This window comes from Calonectris borealis, chromosome 3 (assembly GCF_964195595.1).
Source record: "Calonectris borealis chromosome 3, bCalBor7.hap1.2, whole genome shotgun sequence".
NCBI lineage: Eukaryota > Metazoa > Chordata > Aves > Procellariiformes > Procellariidae > Calonectris > Calonectris borealis.
Window position 1 is genome coordinate 778,238 of NC_134314.1, and position 18,229 is coordinate 796,466.

General features: G+C 44.0%; 1 protein-coding gene across 2 annotated transcripts in view; it reads right to left on the reverse strand.

Moving 5' to 3' along the window:
• The window catches only part of DTNB (dystrobrevin beta), a 216,309-nt gene that overhangs the window by 107,488 nt on the left and 90,592 nt on the right, over nt 1-18,229 (reverse strand). For both annotated transcript variants that reach the window (XM_075144762.1, XM_075144761.1), the window contains one exon: nt 3,258-3,335. In XM_075144762.1, the coding sequence (XP_075000863.1) occupies nt 3,258-3,335 (78 nt within the window). The remainder of the gene's footprint in view (nt 1-3,257; nt 3,336-18,229) is intronic.

An 18,229-nucleotide genomic window follows, 5' to 3' on the forward strand; every position in this document is an offset into this window, starting at 1 on the left:
ACATCCAGCATTTCTGGGATCCTTGTGATCAACTCTAGATCTATGCATATCCTTGCCCACATCAGAGAAAAGAAAGATTTCTTTAGCTGCGTGCCTTTGGGACAATCTCTGTTCACAAGAGGTATGTGGATCCCTGCTGTTCACACAAGCAGAAGAATATGGGACTGGAACAGCAAAGTGGGCTCACATTTGACTATCAGGTGCAGTTCTGGTCATCTCACATCCAAAAGAAATGTTGAAAGAAGAAGAGGTACTGATAAGGACAAAGAGTGTGATCCAAATTACAGATTATCTTCTGTGCATGGAAAAATTAAGTAGACAAGGACTCTTAGGCTAGACGCAGGTGGGATATATACAACCTTCAATAGCATGAAGGAAGTGAATTTTAGAACAAAAAAGGAAGAGCTTTCTTAAACAGGTCATAATTGTAGAACTCACTTGTGGAGGCTGGATTTGTAAAGCAGTGGTCTCTATATATACTGCAAATTGGGAAGTAAACTGATGAGTGCTGCAAGTGGGAGCAAGTGCAAAAACCAAGAGCAAAATTTGACTTACTGACTTGACTTAATGACTTGCTGCTTATAATCTTAGCTAAGTGTCTGCTACTTGTCATCGTGGGTGACAGGACACAATATCAGCATGAAATTCTTGTACCCTTAAAACCCCTGACAATGTAGAGGTCTTGTCATAATCTAGTTAGTGTTTACCTTCAACACTACTTTACCTACTAATACCTACTTACCATAAGCCGTTGATTTTCTTTCCCTTCATTATCCCATACAAAAATGCTGTTCTGCTCTTCCTTATCTCCACAGTGTGTTGTAAGGTCTGCGTGGCCAAGAAAACAAGTGGAAGGATCAGGTCGTAATATCCAGCCCTCTTCTTATTTTGGATTAGTGCTTGATATGGTATTTTCCTAGCATTTTCTGTGGCGTCCGCCTTCTCAAATTAATGGAATAGGTATGCTAGGCCCTGCCCACAGAAGAACAGAAGCATAGCTGGCAAATTATGATCTGAAAGATGTATCCTGAATGAGTTTCTGGATGTTGACATGGGAAAAAAAAAAAAGTGTTTCCTTAGATAAAACGTACTTAAGGATCAACGCTGGTACTTGGCAATAAAGCCAATACTCGTTTCATCTTCTCATTTGCTCTTTTAGTAATAAAGTATTTGTTCCCGTGTGCTTGAACTGAATCAGCAACTGAAACGCATATCTGTGGAGGATTGCTTCACCTCCTCCATCAGAATCCGTCCTCCAGAATATTCAGGGCTAAGCTTATATTTTGCATGAGACTGTTTCCTGCTATTTTGCAAAGCAAGAAACACAGAGATGCTTGCTGTGGATAATCTTGACTCAGGTTTCACTCTGTCCTCTTCTTCCAGATCAGACATGATTTATGACACAGTAGACACAATCTGAGAAAGAAAGAAATCTCCAAGGGGAAAGAAGCAGAGGAATGAATGGTTCCTGGGACTATGTTATCCCCTGAGACAAAAAGGCACCTATCACGCCCACTGACCAGCACAGAAACTAATCACGTACTGGGAAGCGGTGAAACCCTGGTAGCCAGAACGACAGGACAGCATCAGGAAGCTCTCCCTACCAGACAGGTGAGATGGTCTTGACTCTGGAATTAGAGATTTTTAAAATGTGAATTATCCAGTTTGGATTAAGAAAACAGGAAAAGCTGGTTAAACAAAGAAGTAGAAACTAAGGAACTAGGTGATCACTACCCAAATTAACTGTTGCTCCTGAGTCAGAACTGGCAGAGAGTTGTACCATTCCATTCTGTAAGACCTTTTACGCAAGAGGATGAGGAGGCTGCAGGAGAACCTTGCAGACGTTGCTACTCAGGCAACGTTTCAAGCCTGTGCGCACAGAGGACATGCGTGCCTAAAGCAGGATCTTCTCTGACAGAGATCTGAAGACGATTGCTGTCTGCGCTACAGCGAACAAACTTGGACCCCAAGCAGAGGTTAAAAGCAGAGACAATGCCCACAAGGTTGCTTGCAACCCAATAAACGAGAAGATGTTTAGGACTTAAGGACTGCCTACATGAATACTCTATAAAGCACTGGCTTTGGGAATTGTCTGCTCCTCAGCCTCTTCGCTTCTAATTCAGGAAAAGGCGTATTTCATAGAATAAGGTGTATTTCATATAATCACAGAACAGCCCAGGTTGGAAGGGACCTCACAAGATCACCTGGTCCAGCCATTCGTGGGAAGGGTAGCCTAGATAAGATTATCTAGCACCTTGTCCAAATTGCATCTTGAAAACCTCCAGTGATGGGGACTCTACCACATCCCGTATTTGAAGTGTATTGCATGTTGTGCAGTGTTTGTAGACACTACATGAGATGATTTATAGACAGAGTTTGAAATAATTTTAACATAGCCAGTTCAAACCCGCATACACAACTGATTTTTTTGGTCTTGGAAAGTAGAAGGAAAGTACATGGATCTTTGCTTAGTTCTGTTTGAAGGACTGCTGCTGAAAATGAGGGATCTGGCTTGCCTCCCGACCACCAGCTTGTCACTAAAATAGTGACAGTTCAGTTTCTCGTTCCCTGCAGGGAAACTTTATTCATTCACAGCTTTGGACAAGTGAAGTCCCCAGTGAACCACCTTGCTATTCTCCCTAGCATACCTCAACACGAAAGAAAAGAGCAAATACATGATTCAACTAGTTTTTTGCATGTTTACATAGGTACATCCATACAATAATTTACATATATATAACTAAGTAAATGTAAACCCAAATTCAACTCAAACCTAAATGCCTCTAGTAGACATGGGCAACTTGAAAGAACTTTGGCAGCTCAGCTGTGTTGGGCGTGGAGAACAAGTGTTAACAATGGCAACGCAGTATACTCGTTACGTGAAACGTCTCCACCAGAAGAGAATAATCCTTTGCAGGCAGAGGAGCCTATGATACAACAAGACCAGCCTTTCTCAGAACAGCTTTGGAAGCAATGCTCTATTTAAAGAGAAAACCAAAAATCTCTTTAGCGCTCTTTAGATATTTCTTCAGTCACACTCATGTAATAACATCTCTTCCAACAAAAGAAAATCACTCTTCAGAGGGAACAAAATGAAGCACTGCAAACAATTCCTTACATTATGAATGCTGCTACACATTTTGAAGTGGCAGTGTTATCTGAAACGTATTAGAAGAGTCCTAGTGATACAAAATCCATACTCGCTATTTTTTTACCTCTCACAGAAATAAACCACCAGTATCGCAGGGCAGGCATACCTTTTTGTTGGTGTAGGTGCTCCAGAGGACATGTGGGTCACCATGGTGTCATTCATGTTAGTCACAGGCCGAGGAGGACTAAAATAGAAATGTTTATTCCAGTTAGTGATTTAAAAAAACAAAAAGGAACCAAAACCAACACTAGGGAAAAGGACATCACTGTGCTCTGTGACTACATCAGGCCAAACAGCAGCGGCAGAAATTGCTTTGCACAAAGATACTTGAAGAGCTTGGTCTGCTCTAGTCTAATTGCTTTTCACAACTCATGTGTTACACTAAAATGAAGATAAAAGTAACATTTGTGGTTACACAACTGACCTTTGGCATTGTCTAGTAGTTCAAGCAAATGTAGGAACCATTCAAATTAGGGCAATTATTTGAAATGTTTAAAGAAATTAAGCAAAGATTTACTATAACAAGGAATCATTTATACAACAACCATATACACCATCTGTTTGGTTTTTATTTTAGTAAGTTAAAGTTAGTTGGAAAAAACAAATTGATAGAGCCTCGTGTTCCTTACTGCCCTATAAAATACAACAAAAATGGGACCGATGCTCCCCTTATTTGCATTTTTAAACCCTGAAAGCTTCCCAATGCCACACTGCTGCGGCCACCCAGGCTTTGTGTGCTGGTGGCGGCGCAGGGAGTGGGAGGACGTGAGGAGCCCACACGGGGTGTCCCCAGACAGCTCTGCCGGTGAATTCAAGCCGCTGGGAGAGAAGAACTACAGCAGCTACTATTGCAGAATCAATATTTGCCTATGTTTACCCTCCAGTGATATCCAAATACATCCATCATCCTTTACAACGAGACTTGCAGAAACGCGCAGGGCTGTCTGTGCAGAGATAAAAGCTCGATTTGCACATTAGACAGCACAGGACTTGTGCAGATCCTAATGGAGAAAAATGCCACGCTTCCCTGCATACTTTCTTGGAACATGGACTAAATTCTTCACAGGTTTGTATCTGCCATCATCTTAGCATTCACTTTCAGTAAGATTTACTGCAGATAATGCTGCGATTAATTCTTGCCAACTTCAGTTTTCTGCAGTACAAGGGTGCAGAAGGCGTTTGACCCGACAGCGTTCGCAGCTTTTGCCTTCCCTGACATTCCCAGCGCAGCTGCCCGGAGCCTGCTCCTCTTTGGGATGTGTGAACACTGGCAATTCCTTAAGACTCATTAGCTTGATTTCATTCAACAATTTTCAGAGCCCAGTAATCTGGAGAATCAAACAACCATTAAAAAAAACCACCTGGATGTCAAACATATAAAATCACAAAGAATACATTCCCTGTACATCTTACTGCATTCCTTCTCCATGTAGGATTTGAGCGCAGAAGCACTTCAGTTCTCAGTCCTCGCTCAGGACAGATTTGCCCAGACATAATTATGCTGCATGTTTAATGTTAATGTTGCTCTAAATATAACATTATACCAAGAAATGATTTGGTCATAAAATATTTAATGAATGTGCTACCTTGGAAAAGGAACTCCTTACTGTACAAAAAAGCAGAAATAGGATTATAATGCCCTGGAAAGCCGACAGACATGCCACACCGCGGTACGTTTGGAAGCCACTAATTTTGCCAGTGAACATACAAATCCGTCCTGTGGTAATGAGCAGTTAATTAACAGTGCTTTCCCTCTGGCCCTTTATCTCCCTACTTACTTCTTCCTGGCTGAACGCAAGGAATGCTCTGTCCAGACCTACACTGCAAAACTCTCCTCTTTTCCTAAAGATTCACTTATCAGCTTGGCATTCTCCTGCCGCGCAGAACTATACGTGCGGCTGCGAGAGAAACAGCTACAGCAAGAAGCAGCTTTTGCAACCAAAACTGCATTTTTCAGCCCCAACTCTTGCTCACTGTTTCTGTGTGCAGCAGCCGGGCTTCTCCCTCTGGGAGGGACCAAAGGTTTCCTTAACCACTGTTCCCTTAGGCACAACAACCACCACCCGGTGTTCCCAATAGTTTTAGGGTAAGGGAGCGTAATCACAGGTATTGCATCTCGGTGGCGGGGACAAAGCAGGCTCGCAGCGGGGTCTGAGGCACCGGCGCCGGGCTGCAGCGCGCGGCCGGCCCGTAGTGACTGCACGGGGGCACGTGGAGCACGCAGACCGACAGGAGAGCACACAGGTACTGACCGTCCTCGAGGCGCAGGCAACAGCACGAGCTGTCACAGAATTCAGTCTACTTTAAGTAACAAATTGTACACGAGGGCACATTTTCCGTTGTCCCACAGAAGCTCACCTACGTGGGTCCACTATTTTGAGCGAAGGGCAATTCTTTATTTTATTACAATATTGCTTTTATATGACTCTTCTAATACGAAAGTGGATGTAATTCACCATTTGCAATCTGGCTTTAATATCATTATGAGACATTTCCACAAGTTCATTCCAGTTCTGTAAATACCTGTGTCCTCAATTTTCCAGCTAAATCCTTGCTAACAGTGATAAAGGCAAAGAAAAAATTTAAATAGAAACGTCTGGTTAAAAGATTTCTAATTGCACAATTCTGTCTTCTTTATTACGCACAATAAAGCCTTTCCCAGTCCAGAGAATTTCTTGAGGCCATTTATACATTTTTAGGGAATTATCTTTTCAAAAACTGTAACTCTGACAAGGTAGCACTATATTTTCTTGTATAACGATGACAGAAAAATTATATTGTCCCTGAAATCAGGAGGATGCTGTGGCCACGTACACAATACCACTGGAGTAATAAGAGCTGCTTTAATAAACCTGGGACTTCCAGTGCAGGTCAACCCCATTTTACCAAAACTTCTAGTTTAAAAGGAACATAACTGAATTCCCCCACTGAGATGCTCATGACAGTTGGCATCTGCTACAACCTGTCAACGTAACAGAAGAAATGACAAATATTCTTGAATCAGCTACTGAGGAGAGATTTTTCTGCCTCGATAATCTCACCAGCAAACGTAACTATCCAGCCAGCTGAGGCAGGAGAAATCCCAAACCATCGCTGGCAGAGAAACTCGGGAGATGCACTCAGAAGCAGCAGCCCCTCTCCCGCCCACAACGTAGCTGAGATATTAAAACAACTAAGGGACTTCGACGTGTACCAAGAAGAGCTTACAACTTTCTTTCAAAAATTCTCTTTCGTTAGGTTAAATTTTTCAGGTTTCACTTACCTGGCATTTAAGGTGTATTTAATCAGCCTAGAGTGCTCTTGGGAAGAAAAGCACCTAAAAATAAGCAGTGAAATACGAGAAATCTTTCAGATACCTGGGAGCTGGGACAAACGTGGCAGCCATAGAAGCTGAGAAATCAAACTTCTTAAATTCTCTTTTTTCACGATGCTTACAAAAAGTGACATTAGCCAAGCAGCCGGGAGGTCAGAGATCAGCCTACGCCAGAGAGCATAAATCAAGACATCGGCACTCTTTATTCCCATTCCACACGTGAGCTCCAAGGTGTATCTTGCATAGACTTTTAGTAGCCTGAAAAACAGGAGAGTGTCCTCTGCCAAACCGAAGTGCTTCTCTTACTTAGCACGCTGCCGGTTAGCGCTGACTGAAGTGGGCGCTAACTCGTTCAGTCACGATGTCCGCAATGCTACCCCTCTCCATGTAACTAGACCCAAAATAACGGAGGAGGTAACAGCAGTGCAGGCTCAAAGCCAGGACAAGGACCCGTCCTGACAACTGTGCGGGGGAGAAGCATCGAACGATGGGGGTGCTCCTTTGGCCAGGGATACGTACAGGAAAACTCACAGCTTTGGGCACTTCTGCTATCGCCGTCTCCTTGGGTTTAATTTATTCAGACTCTAACCAGGGACTGCCGGGGGAGGGGAACCTCAGTCCATCCCGCTCCCACCAGTTGGATGCCAGTGCCAGCACTAGATGCCCAGAGCCTGGAGAAGGATCACGGGTCAGCAGGAGAGCGCCTGAAGAGCAGCACAAAGGAACTCCAGCCACGCCAGCCAGTAAGTCACCTTCATCGGGGGCCCACCTTAAATGCCTCTATGCAAACGCACGGAGCATGGGCAATAAACAAGAGGAGTTAGAGACGTGCGCACACCTGCAGGGCTACGATCTTACTGGCATCACGGAGACGTGGTGGGATGGCTCCTATGACTAATTTGGACAATTATATTTCGTTTTCATATTGAAGAACTTGCCAGAACACTTGCTTATACTTACAATCAGCCTTCACTTGATTGTTGAGATGGAAGGATACAGGCTCTGTAGGAAGGACAAGCGGGGAGATGAGGAGGGGGTGTCACCTTCTGTGTCAATGACCAGCTGGAGTGCATGGAGCTCCGCCTGGGGATGGATGAGGAGCCGACCAGAGCTGATGGCTCAGGACTAAAGGGAGGGCAGGGACAGGGGACATCACAGTGGGGGTCTGCTACAGGCCACCCAACCAGAAGACCGAGCGGATGAGGCTCTCTATAGACAGATAGGAGCAGCCTCATGTTCACAAGCCCTGGTCCTCATGGGGGACTTCAATCACCCCAATATCTGTTGGAGGGACAACACGGCATGGCATAAGCAATCCCAGAGGTTCCTGGAATGCATTGATGATAAATTCCTTCTCCAAGTGGTAGAGGAGCCAACAAGGAGAGGTGCTATGCTGCACCTTGTTCTCACCAACAAGGAGGGGCTGGTGGGGAATGTGAAGCTCAAGGGCAGCCTGGGCTGACCATGAAATGGTGGAGTTCAAGGTCCTTAGGGCACCAAGGAGGGCGCACAGCAAGCTCACCACCCTGGACTTCAGAAGAGCAGACTTTGGCCTCTTCAGGGACCTGCTTGGTAGAGTGCCAGGGGACAAAGCCCTGGAGAGAAGAGGGTTAATATTCAAGGATCACCTCCTTCAAGCTCAGGAGCGATGCACCCCAACAAAGAGGAAGTCAGGCAAAAATGCCTGGAGGCCTGCATGGATGAACGAGGAGCTCCTGGACACACTCCAACACAAGAAGGAAGCCTACAGAGGGTGGAAGCAAGGACAGGTAGCCTGGGAGGAATACAGAGAAATTGTCCGAGCAGCCAGGGATCAGGTTAGGAAAGCTAAAGCCCTGATGGAATTAAATCTGGCCAGGGATGTCAAGGGCAACAAGAAAAGCTTCTAGAGGTACGTCGGGGATAAAAGGAAGAATAGGGAAAATGTGGGCCCCTCTCCGGAATGAAACAGGAGACCTGGTTACTCTGGTTACTCCATATCTCTGGGATATGGAGAAGGCTGAGGTACTCAACGACCTTTTTGCCTCAGTCTTCACCGGCAAGTGCTCAAGCCTCACCGCCCAAGCCGCAGAAGGCAAAGGCAGGGACTTGGAGAACGAAGAACTGCCCACTGTAGGAGAAGATCAGATTAGAGACCACCTCAGGAACCTGAAGGTGCACAAGTCCATGGGACCTGATGAGATCCATCCGCGGGTCCTGAAGGAACTGGCGGATGAAGTTGCTAAGCCACTATCCATCATATTTGAGAAGTCACGGCAGTCCAGTGAAGATCCCACTGACTGGAAAAGGGGAAACATAACCCCCATTTTTAAAAAGGGAAAAAAGGAAGACCCAGGGAACTACAGGCCAGTCAGTCTCACCTCTGTGCCCGGCAAGATCATGGAGCAGATCCTCCTGGAAACTATGCTAAGGCACATGGAAAATAAGGAGGTGATTGGTGACAATATGGCTTCACTAAGGGCAAATCGGGCCTGACGGATTTGGTGGTCTTCTACAATGGGGTTACAGCGTTGGTGGATAAGGGAAGAGCAACTGACGTCATCTACCTGGACTTGTGCAGAGCATTTGACACTGTCCCACATGACATCCCTGCCTCTAAATTGGAGAGACCTGGATTTGACGGATGGACCACTCGGTGGATAAGGAATTAGCTGGATGGTTGCACTCAAAGAGTTGTGGTCAACGGCTCAATGTCCAAGTGGAGACCAGTGACAAGCGGTGTTCCTCAGGGGTCGGTATTTGGACCTGTGCTGTTTAACATCTTTGTTGGCGACATGGCCAGTGGGATTGAGTGCACCCTCAGCAAGTTTGCTGACGACACCAAGCTGCGTGGTGCGGTCGACACGCAGGAGCAAAGGGATGCCATCCAGAGGGACCTGGACAGGCTTGAGAGGCGGGCCCTCATGAAGTTCAACAAGGCCAAGTGCAAGGTCCTGCACATGGGTCGGGGCAAACGCAAACACAAATACAGGCTGGGTGGAGAATGGATTGAGAGCAGCCCTGAGGAGAAAGACTTGAGGGTGTTGGTTGATGAGAAACTCAACATGAGCCAGCAATGTACGCCTGCAGCCCAGAAAGCCAACTGTATCCTGGGCTGCATCAAAAGAAGCATGACCAGCAGGTCGAGGGAGTTGATTCTGCCTCCACTCTCATGAGACCCTACCTGGAGTACTGCGTCCAGCTCTGGGGCCCCCAACATAAGAAGGACATGGACCTCTTGGAGGGAGTCCAGAGGAGGTCCAAGAAGATGATCAGAGGGCTGGAGCACCTCTCCTATGAAGACAGACTGAGAGGGTTAGCGTTGTTCAGCCTGGAGAAGAGAAGGCTCCGGGGAGACCTTCTAGCAGCCTTCCAGTACCTGAGGGGGGCCTACAAGAGAGCTGGAGAGGGACTTTTGACAAGGGCATGTAGTGATAGGACAAGGGGGAATGGCTTTAAACTGAAAGAGGGTAGATTTAGGTTAGATATAAGGAAGAAATTCTTCACTACGAGGGCGGTGAGGCACTGGAAGAGGTTGCCCAGAGAAGCTGTGGATGCCCCATCCCTGGAAGTGTTCAAGGCCAGGTTGGATGGGGCTTTGAGCAGCCTGGTCGAGTGGAAGGTGTCCCTGCCCAGGGCAGGGGAGTTAGAACTAGATGATCTTTAAGGTCCCTTCCAACCCAAACCATTCTATGATTCTATAACTGTACACTTTCATGTACCGAAGCATCGTATAGCAGTGGCAGATGCTATCAGAACATAAATAAATAGTAGAGATAGAACAACGCAGGTATACCATCACTTAGGAGCCATTTTAAACAATTTACTCACCCACATAATTTTTTATTTTTTACACAAATGTCATAAAGTTAATTCTGAAGCTAAAATACCTTAAATCATCTTTATAGAAGGTATCACAAGTTTGAGCTTTCCAGCCCTAGCACTTTTTTATCTTCCTTTATTTTTTCAAAACATATTTATGTATGAATATTACCTCTGTCTCTTCTGTCATGACCAACTCCCCAAGGGTCCAGTTTTGGCTACTACTGGAAACAAGACATTGGACTAAACAGCTTTTTGGTCTAACCCAGGATGGATGATATTCTGTTCTTAGATTTCTCCACCATCTTCCTAAACATGTCAACAAGCTTTTATGGGTAATTGCCATAATTCTAATAAAATCAGCAAAGATCTTGACTTCTCTCTATCGCTAGTATTTACTCTTATTAATACTTATACTACCTGTAGTAAAACCTATGAGATCCAGATGTAACTGAAGTTGCTGTCTCATCTATTCTCAGTAATCTTGTCTAAATATGAGAGTAATTTTGTCTAAAAATGAGAAATAAGAAATAAATTACTCACTGCTATTTTGTGTCAACAGTTTTCCCAAGTAGGAAAATCAATCGTTACGCATTCTGAAAAAAAGCACAATTAAGCCTAGGTCTAATTACTTTCTTGTCTTCTTTCAGACTTGGCTGATGAAGGTCCAGAACAAAACCAGGACAATTCTGAGACCTCAGAAGTTTAAAACCTCAATAAATAAAAGGAACTAAGTCTTGAGATTTTTTTGCTGTGCTGGGCAATCACCCTGTAAAGGGACCTTTACAAAAAAGCAGCAGTAAACAAAATTTACCAAACCGCCTTCCGCTCTAAACAATTCTCCTATCTGAGATTGCTGATGTGCAGCAAAGCAACATTATTTATTTGCTTCCATCAGAGTACAGAGACTCGGAAAATGCAAAGCTCAGGAACAGCAATCTATACCTGAGGGTTAAAGGGCTGTCAGAGCAGCCAATTAAAAAAAAAAAAAAAAGGCAGACTGCTCCGTCAGTCAGACCCAGAATTGATGAGTCTGAAGTCGAAGACTGACACCTGAAATTCCAAAATTTGAAAAATTTCCCTGGCCCTCAGGAAGGACAATTGAGTAGGGTCTGAAGGGTCCCGAGCCAGGTAAGGATTTCAAGCAGCGGAAGTTAAAAGCGTATCCATGTCAAAAAGTGTAACTGATAACATTTCCTACCTTTATTCAATGTTTTGTGTGTAAGAACCAGTGTGTGTATCACATGTAACAAAAAAGACAGTATTTTTCAGGTGCACTGATTAGCACTGTAATAAATGTCAGTATTTGTTTAATTATCATACAATAATGCCTGGAATTAAGCTACTTTTTAATTAGGGATGGAATTAATGGGGATAACTGCATGATATCCATCAGTCTTTTTTGTTATTTTTTCTAAAATTGTAGGTATTTTATTTACATAGCTACAAACTGAACAGGTATATATTTGCTAACTTTAAAGCTGAGTTTTGCTCTATAACCTAAGAATTTCTAAACTAGTAAGATTTTATAACAGATATTGTTAGTCTTTTTGACCTTGCTTAGGAACGCCACTGACAGTCCAGGGCATGTTTTTTTGTGCAAAGAGAATTACAAAGAATTACAACGAAGACTGGACCGACACATGAAGGTAGGCACAAACCAAAGGGTATATTATATACATTGGATATATGAAACTGAAAAATCATACTGACGTTACATCACACTACACTGCAGAGTGGTTGACCATATTCTCTGATTATTATTAATTACTACTATTACTATTATTATTTTACAGGCACGCTGATGGAATTTTAAGGAGCTATTTAAAGGAAAACAGACAGAGGCTGATGAAACATAGTTGCATAAAACGGTAAAAATAAAAACCTCCCAGCTGGCATGATAGTCCTTTCACTTTTCTCAAATAAGGTGTCAACTGCAAAAAGCAATAAAGCGAGATTGATTCCCTTCTCTGGGAACTTTATCATTTCTCGTATAGCAGTTTAGGAAGTACAAGTCATTAGAATTCATTAGAAGTGTTTGTTCCTAATAACATACACACTATTAACGCTTTTTCACTTAGCACTTCGCTCCAGGTGAGGAAGACATTGACTATAAAGTGCAATCTGATTTCATGTAATTCTCGCTTTCTACTGCGCGGCATTTTCATAGAAGCAAAGAAATGCCTTAACAGCCGGTGGGAGACTCCCATGAACAACCATGTAAAAACTAATCTCTTTCTATTGTAGCGGATTAGGAAGGATTCAAAGCAACAGAAGCGTGACCTGCTTTTCTCACGTGGTATTCCCGGAAGAACTATGTCAATACGTTTTGATAATAGCGCAGTAATGTCACCTGCTCTGTTTTAGCTTTGGTTCTCAGGAGAGACCATACAGATTCCCCGAAGAACGGTCACTGAAGTTCCCCACAGTAAGTCCCATCCCCGGCTGTCAGCAGTGCCACCCAGTTCTCCCAGACAGACAAACGCTGTGACGGTTTGAAGGGACAGAAGCAAGGCTGTGCCCCCACAAGACATTCTTTCTCTCCTGTCACGACAGCTGACTTAATAAAAGAGATTACCTCTCCCTTGCCACTCTGGGAAACAAGGCTACTTGCTGGTAACCACAGTTAGGTAACTCCATACACAAGGTTTTGATTATTGAAACTTAAGGTTGCAAAACCACATTTTGCTCAACACACACACATGCAAATACACGAGACACATCACAGAAACCGCGAATCAAATCATGACGCTTTGCTCTCCGAAGCTAACTTACCCGCTTTAGCAACCCGTACATCCCTGCCGTCAAATCGCTTTACTGACGTTTGCTCAAGGAACGCTGTTGGGTTTTGGATGGAAGCACATCCAAGCTCTCACGAGCCAACAACTGCATCCCCACCTCAGACCACGTCGCTGAGGACGCGACACCAGTTTATCATACTAACAGGAGCTCAGGCCAAATTCCAATAATCCTGGACTATTATCTACTCCTGTCACAACCTCCTTCTCACAGCAAGCTAAACACTGTGGGTACGAGCACAGTGCAGTACGCTGCATCTAGGATTGTGTGCATGTCAGATTATTATTCTTCCCAAGAACATCACTGAACACTCAGCCCGCAGACACGGACAGAGCCCATTCTCCTGCCCCTCTGTCCCTCCCTCATTTTGCACGCCTACTGCTAAGACTGACGGGAACGTACATCACTGTTCTTACAGCGTCGCCAGCTCAAGCCGCGCTAGGACTTGTGCTACAATATGCTGTGGCAGAACGCGCTCATTTTCCGTGGGACCCTCTGCAGCACCGTGCTTCGCTCATTAATGCTCTTGGCTGAGAAACTTCAGGGCCAGCGCTCCTTCCTTGTACCTGCTTCACACAACGCCAAACCACGGACGATCCAGCACTGCTTGCTCTGACTTAATGATGGTCCTCCTGTTGCAGGACTGAGAAAAGACTCAGTGATGTGACGAACAGCATTTCAGCAGCAATTTCTGGTCATTGGCAGGCAGGGATGGCTCCTGAAGGGGAGTTCACAGGGTGGAGACGCGTATTACAGCTGCAGTTACTTAGGGTTTGTGCATGAGGACCAGCAGTTCTAGACCAGGACAACTAGCAAGGACAATCTAATGTGGAAGAACCCCATTGTGACACCAACCTGGAAGAGGCAATGGCGATTCTGGTACCTTTACAAGAAGAGAGAGTGTTTTACAGAGATGTACGAACGGATTATCTTGCCCCTTCATTATCTGGATGCAAATAAGAACGAGGTGATATCACTTCTAAAGGAGGTTGATATTACCACCAGGAGCTGGCCATGGTATTGCTACTACCTTGTGGCACATCAGTGTGGTGATGCTGGGATAGTACTGCTTTATGAGAGGCTATAACCTTTTTACAGATGATAACCAGTACTTTTAACAAAACAGATAATGTGTTTTTGATACTCAGAAACTTGCTGGTTCGTTTGCCAGAAGGCGCGTGCGCACGTTTCACTCAGAAAGGCTGTCGCTCCGTTGTTATGCATAGACTGGTAGGTTCATCAACACCAGTAAGGGCATTATTGTGCTTGATGCTGGGATGATACGTCATTTATTTTACTGAGACAACATGGTCATTATTCACACCAAAGATGATTAGTGGGTTGCCTGTGCTTCCTGTTATTCTAGCAGGATAATCCTGTCTTGTTTATCTTTAAGATGACGAGATACAGGACCTATTGCTACTGTTTTGTTTTTAAACTTCCTTTCCGGCCAATTCTACTCTGAAAGCCAAAGGAGGACATACTCTTCCAGGCTAGTGTATAAAGGAGACTGATTCTTTGCTTTGCTAGTTGACTGAAGACCCTACCAAGCAGTGGCAAAGGAAGACAGATATAGAGACAAACACTTGAAATGCACTTTGCCTGAGAATCTCACCACTTCTGTTCAGCATCTTCTCATCTGTCACAAATACGACAAGATTTGGTATATGTTCACTGCAGTACAAGGACGCTGGGTTGCTCTGAGGAGAACAGAGTCTCTCCCCTTCCCAGCATGATGCCAGACACTGCAACAGGACAAAAAGGCACAAGACACAAGCATGGAAACAAAGCGTATCCAGGCCACCGAGGTCTAGTGCTAGCAACTATACAAGTCTACTCACTCTGCAAAGTGATCATTGGATCTAAATGACCAAAAGGAAGGGTGGAGTGGGGGGAGAAGGTTCAAGGAAGCAAGGAAATGGTTAGTGTCCTCCCTCAATGAAGGAGGACAAAGCCATTATACTACATGCAAAATGTTCTATATTGATAATACAATTGAAATCTTCCCCCCTTGCATTGCAAATTCTCCAAAAATAATAACAAAAATGGGAGATACCATTTACAGAGTTAAAGATTCAGAGCCCACTCCAGCATGCCTCATTTTCGAACTGCTCCTACAGTTTATGTCCCACAAATCTTCAAGAATGTAGTTTGATGGCCTGATCCAGAGCCAGCTTGGCCCCACTTATATTAGTAAATGAAACAGTGCCAGGGAGTCTTCCAATGTCCTGGAACGGGATCATCTGCACGTTTAAATTGTTAGCAGACCCTAGCGCGGTTTTGGTCCGAGTCAAATAGCTCTCTCCCAAACAATTCCTGGGAGGAGTTTGGGAGGTAGCAGGAGCCAGGAATGACTCCCAGTAATCCGTTCAGATGTGGCCAGACTCTTTTGGAAGGTAAGAAAGATTAATAGCATGGATGTGATGGTTCAGAGCCAGCTGGGCAAAGAACGGTCCCAGGCACATTCAAATTAACAGTATATGCAGCACCATGACTTGATCGAGGGCTTGTTCCTTTGACTTGGCATCTTCAGTTTTGCCTCCGATACCAAAGCCGCACAGCATTTAATCAGAAATCTGCCAGAGGATGGTGTTTGATCAGCAGCAACGATCCAGGCAAACCCCTTGCATCAGCGGTAGCAGACAGGGGACTGACAATCGCGGTTCAGCCGATGATTTCTGGCACTGCTTGATCACCCTGCCCCAGCATCTTGAAGCTGGTTCCTGCAATTGGGTATTTCACATGACAGAATCGTTGAGGTTGGAAGGGACCTCTTGAGATCACCTAGTCCAACCTCCCTGCCCAAGCTGGATCAGCCAGAGCAGGCTGCCCAGTCAGGTTCCTAGTATCTCCAAGGATGGAGACTCCACCAGCCCTCTGAGCAACCTATGCCAGTGTTCAACCACCCTCACATACTTCATCCAAAATCAGGCAGTCTTTCCTTTTCACATCAGAGGTTTAGATCAGTTTGATCTGGGATGATCTGCAGAAACAGAGCAGTCTGCACCAAGGTACTCACTAAGATCTAAGGAGTTGGACTCAATGATCCTTATGGGTCCCTTCCAACTTGAGATATTCTATGATTATGAACCTACAGATGCTCAGGAGGCAAGTGGTGAGCAAGCAGCTGGGAAGACCAGAACATACAAGGTTCATGCACTTTGTAATGGCCTGTCAGGCCTGACTTTACACAAGCAGTGGCTATTAACTATCCAAAATAGGTATAGGTTAAAGAACGTCTAAAAGTGAAAGCTTTAACCCATGCTAGGCAAGAGAACATAGTTTCAACGAACACATTGATATGTATTTCAGAGCTCTGTGTGCAAATGGCAGGGACTCTGGGGCGGACAATGTACATAACATGGGCTAACTGTGTCATATAGACGTTCATTAAATTAAAAGAGGAGGGCTGGCATGAGCAGACAGGGACATTGTGGAATGCTGCGGGATACTGAAGCTTCAGCAGTAATCCACAGAGCTACTTTTAAACAAGATTAGGTGAAAACGGTTTCAGACCTCTTACTTAAACATTGTCTTTGCTATTCCACTCTATGTGCCTGAAGAGTTCAACAATTACTTGAAACAATTCTGGAAGTTAATTGGCTCAGATACTTGCTTCAAAATTCATCAGCTCCAACGTTAGTAGGTCACACCATACGCTTGGTAACAGTGAGCGCTAGATGGGTGAATTTTCTGTCTAATGTTCTCTCTACAGAACAAATTTGTTCTACTATTTAAGAAGGTAATTCTTTTACTGCTATTTGCTGTATGAACTCTTATCCTCTAATTACTCAAAAACTATCATTAAGTAGGCAGGAATGAAAGAATTACTTCTTTTGTACAGTATTATATATAGCCAAAACCATAAATAAGGCCCATTATTTATTACTCAAATCTAAATAATGATCTCCTGCTGCCTTTTCCCTCTGACTACATGCCTGAGTAAGTAGAATATAAGATCAATACATCTGTTCAATAGGAGGCACTGAAGGCAGACAATGAAGAAAAGGAAAACCTATTTAAAAATGCAATAGCTGATAAGGAAAAATAAAAGTTCACAACAGAAAGCAAAGAACAGGGTGCTCGAAGTACCCTCTTTCACAGAATTAACAGATTGGGGACACAAAGAGACTTCATCTCGGGAAAATGACTGTAAAGGGCATGAGGGTTCATGGCAGTCAGCTAAAGAAGCACCCCTGGTGTGATGCTGGAGCAAGCCAAATGCAATAACCATGTGCAAAAGTAGGAGAGCAGTTTCTGGGAAGTGAGGGGTTTCTGTTGCATTTGGCTCTGTAAGAACACTAATGGAATTACATTCAATTTTAGGAACTACAATTCAAGAGGGAGGCTGAAAAGCAGGGATGGTTCAGTGAAGAAACACAGGAACAACTAAAAGCTGGAAAACATTCTTTTCACAGAGAGAATCGTAATTCCAACCTCCTATTTAGCAGACAATTATATGGTGATTTGATGGCAACCTACATATAAATTTGATTTATTTCTAATAAAACCAAACCCCAGTACACAAGCAAAGATACAAAAAAATCCAAAGAGCAGAGACTGCAAAGAACAAAGTGCAGCAAAGCACATGAACTGCTCCCGGGGCTGTGGCACCCTCTTCATGTTGGAAAGTTTAATGCTTTTTATAAAATACCTGATTTTTTTTACTTTGCACAGGAAGTAATTCAAAGAAATCTTCTGATCTCTGTTGTATTTGTGGTTCAGGTTAAACGTCTGTGGTGATTCACTTGGACTTCATGAACACTGGATTAGGAAATAATTGTAGTAACATCTGTGTATATGCTTTGAGCTCTTTTGCCCAAAAACATGAAGGAAAAGGCTCACAGCAGGAAAAGTTTTGGAAACATTTGTTTGCCATATATATATATATGTGATTTCTTACAGTGACTGAAGACAAATCTATGACAGGAAAAACCCATCAGACACAGATGTAAGAATTACCAGCTAAATTCAAGAGGCGAAACACGCAAATTCAAAATTACACTTTGGCAGGCAGCTAAGGTCCGTGTTCTCAAACGACTAACAACCAGCCACGAGGTGCTGCAAGGGAGCAGGTCCCTTCAAAATGACCTATCAATGCAATACGCTGTTTGTTGTTTTCCTACCACACTGTACTTTCTCTCCATGTAATATACTGTATGATA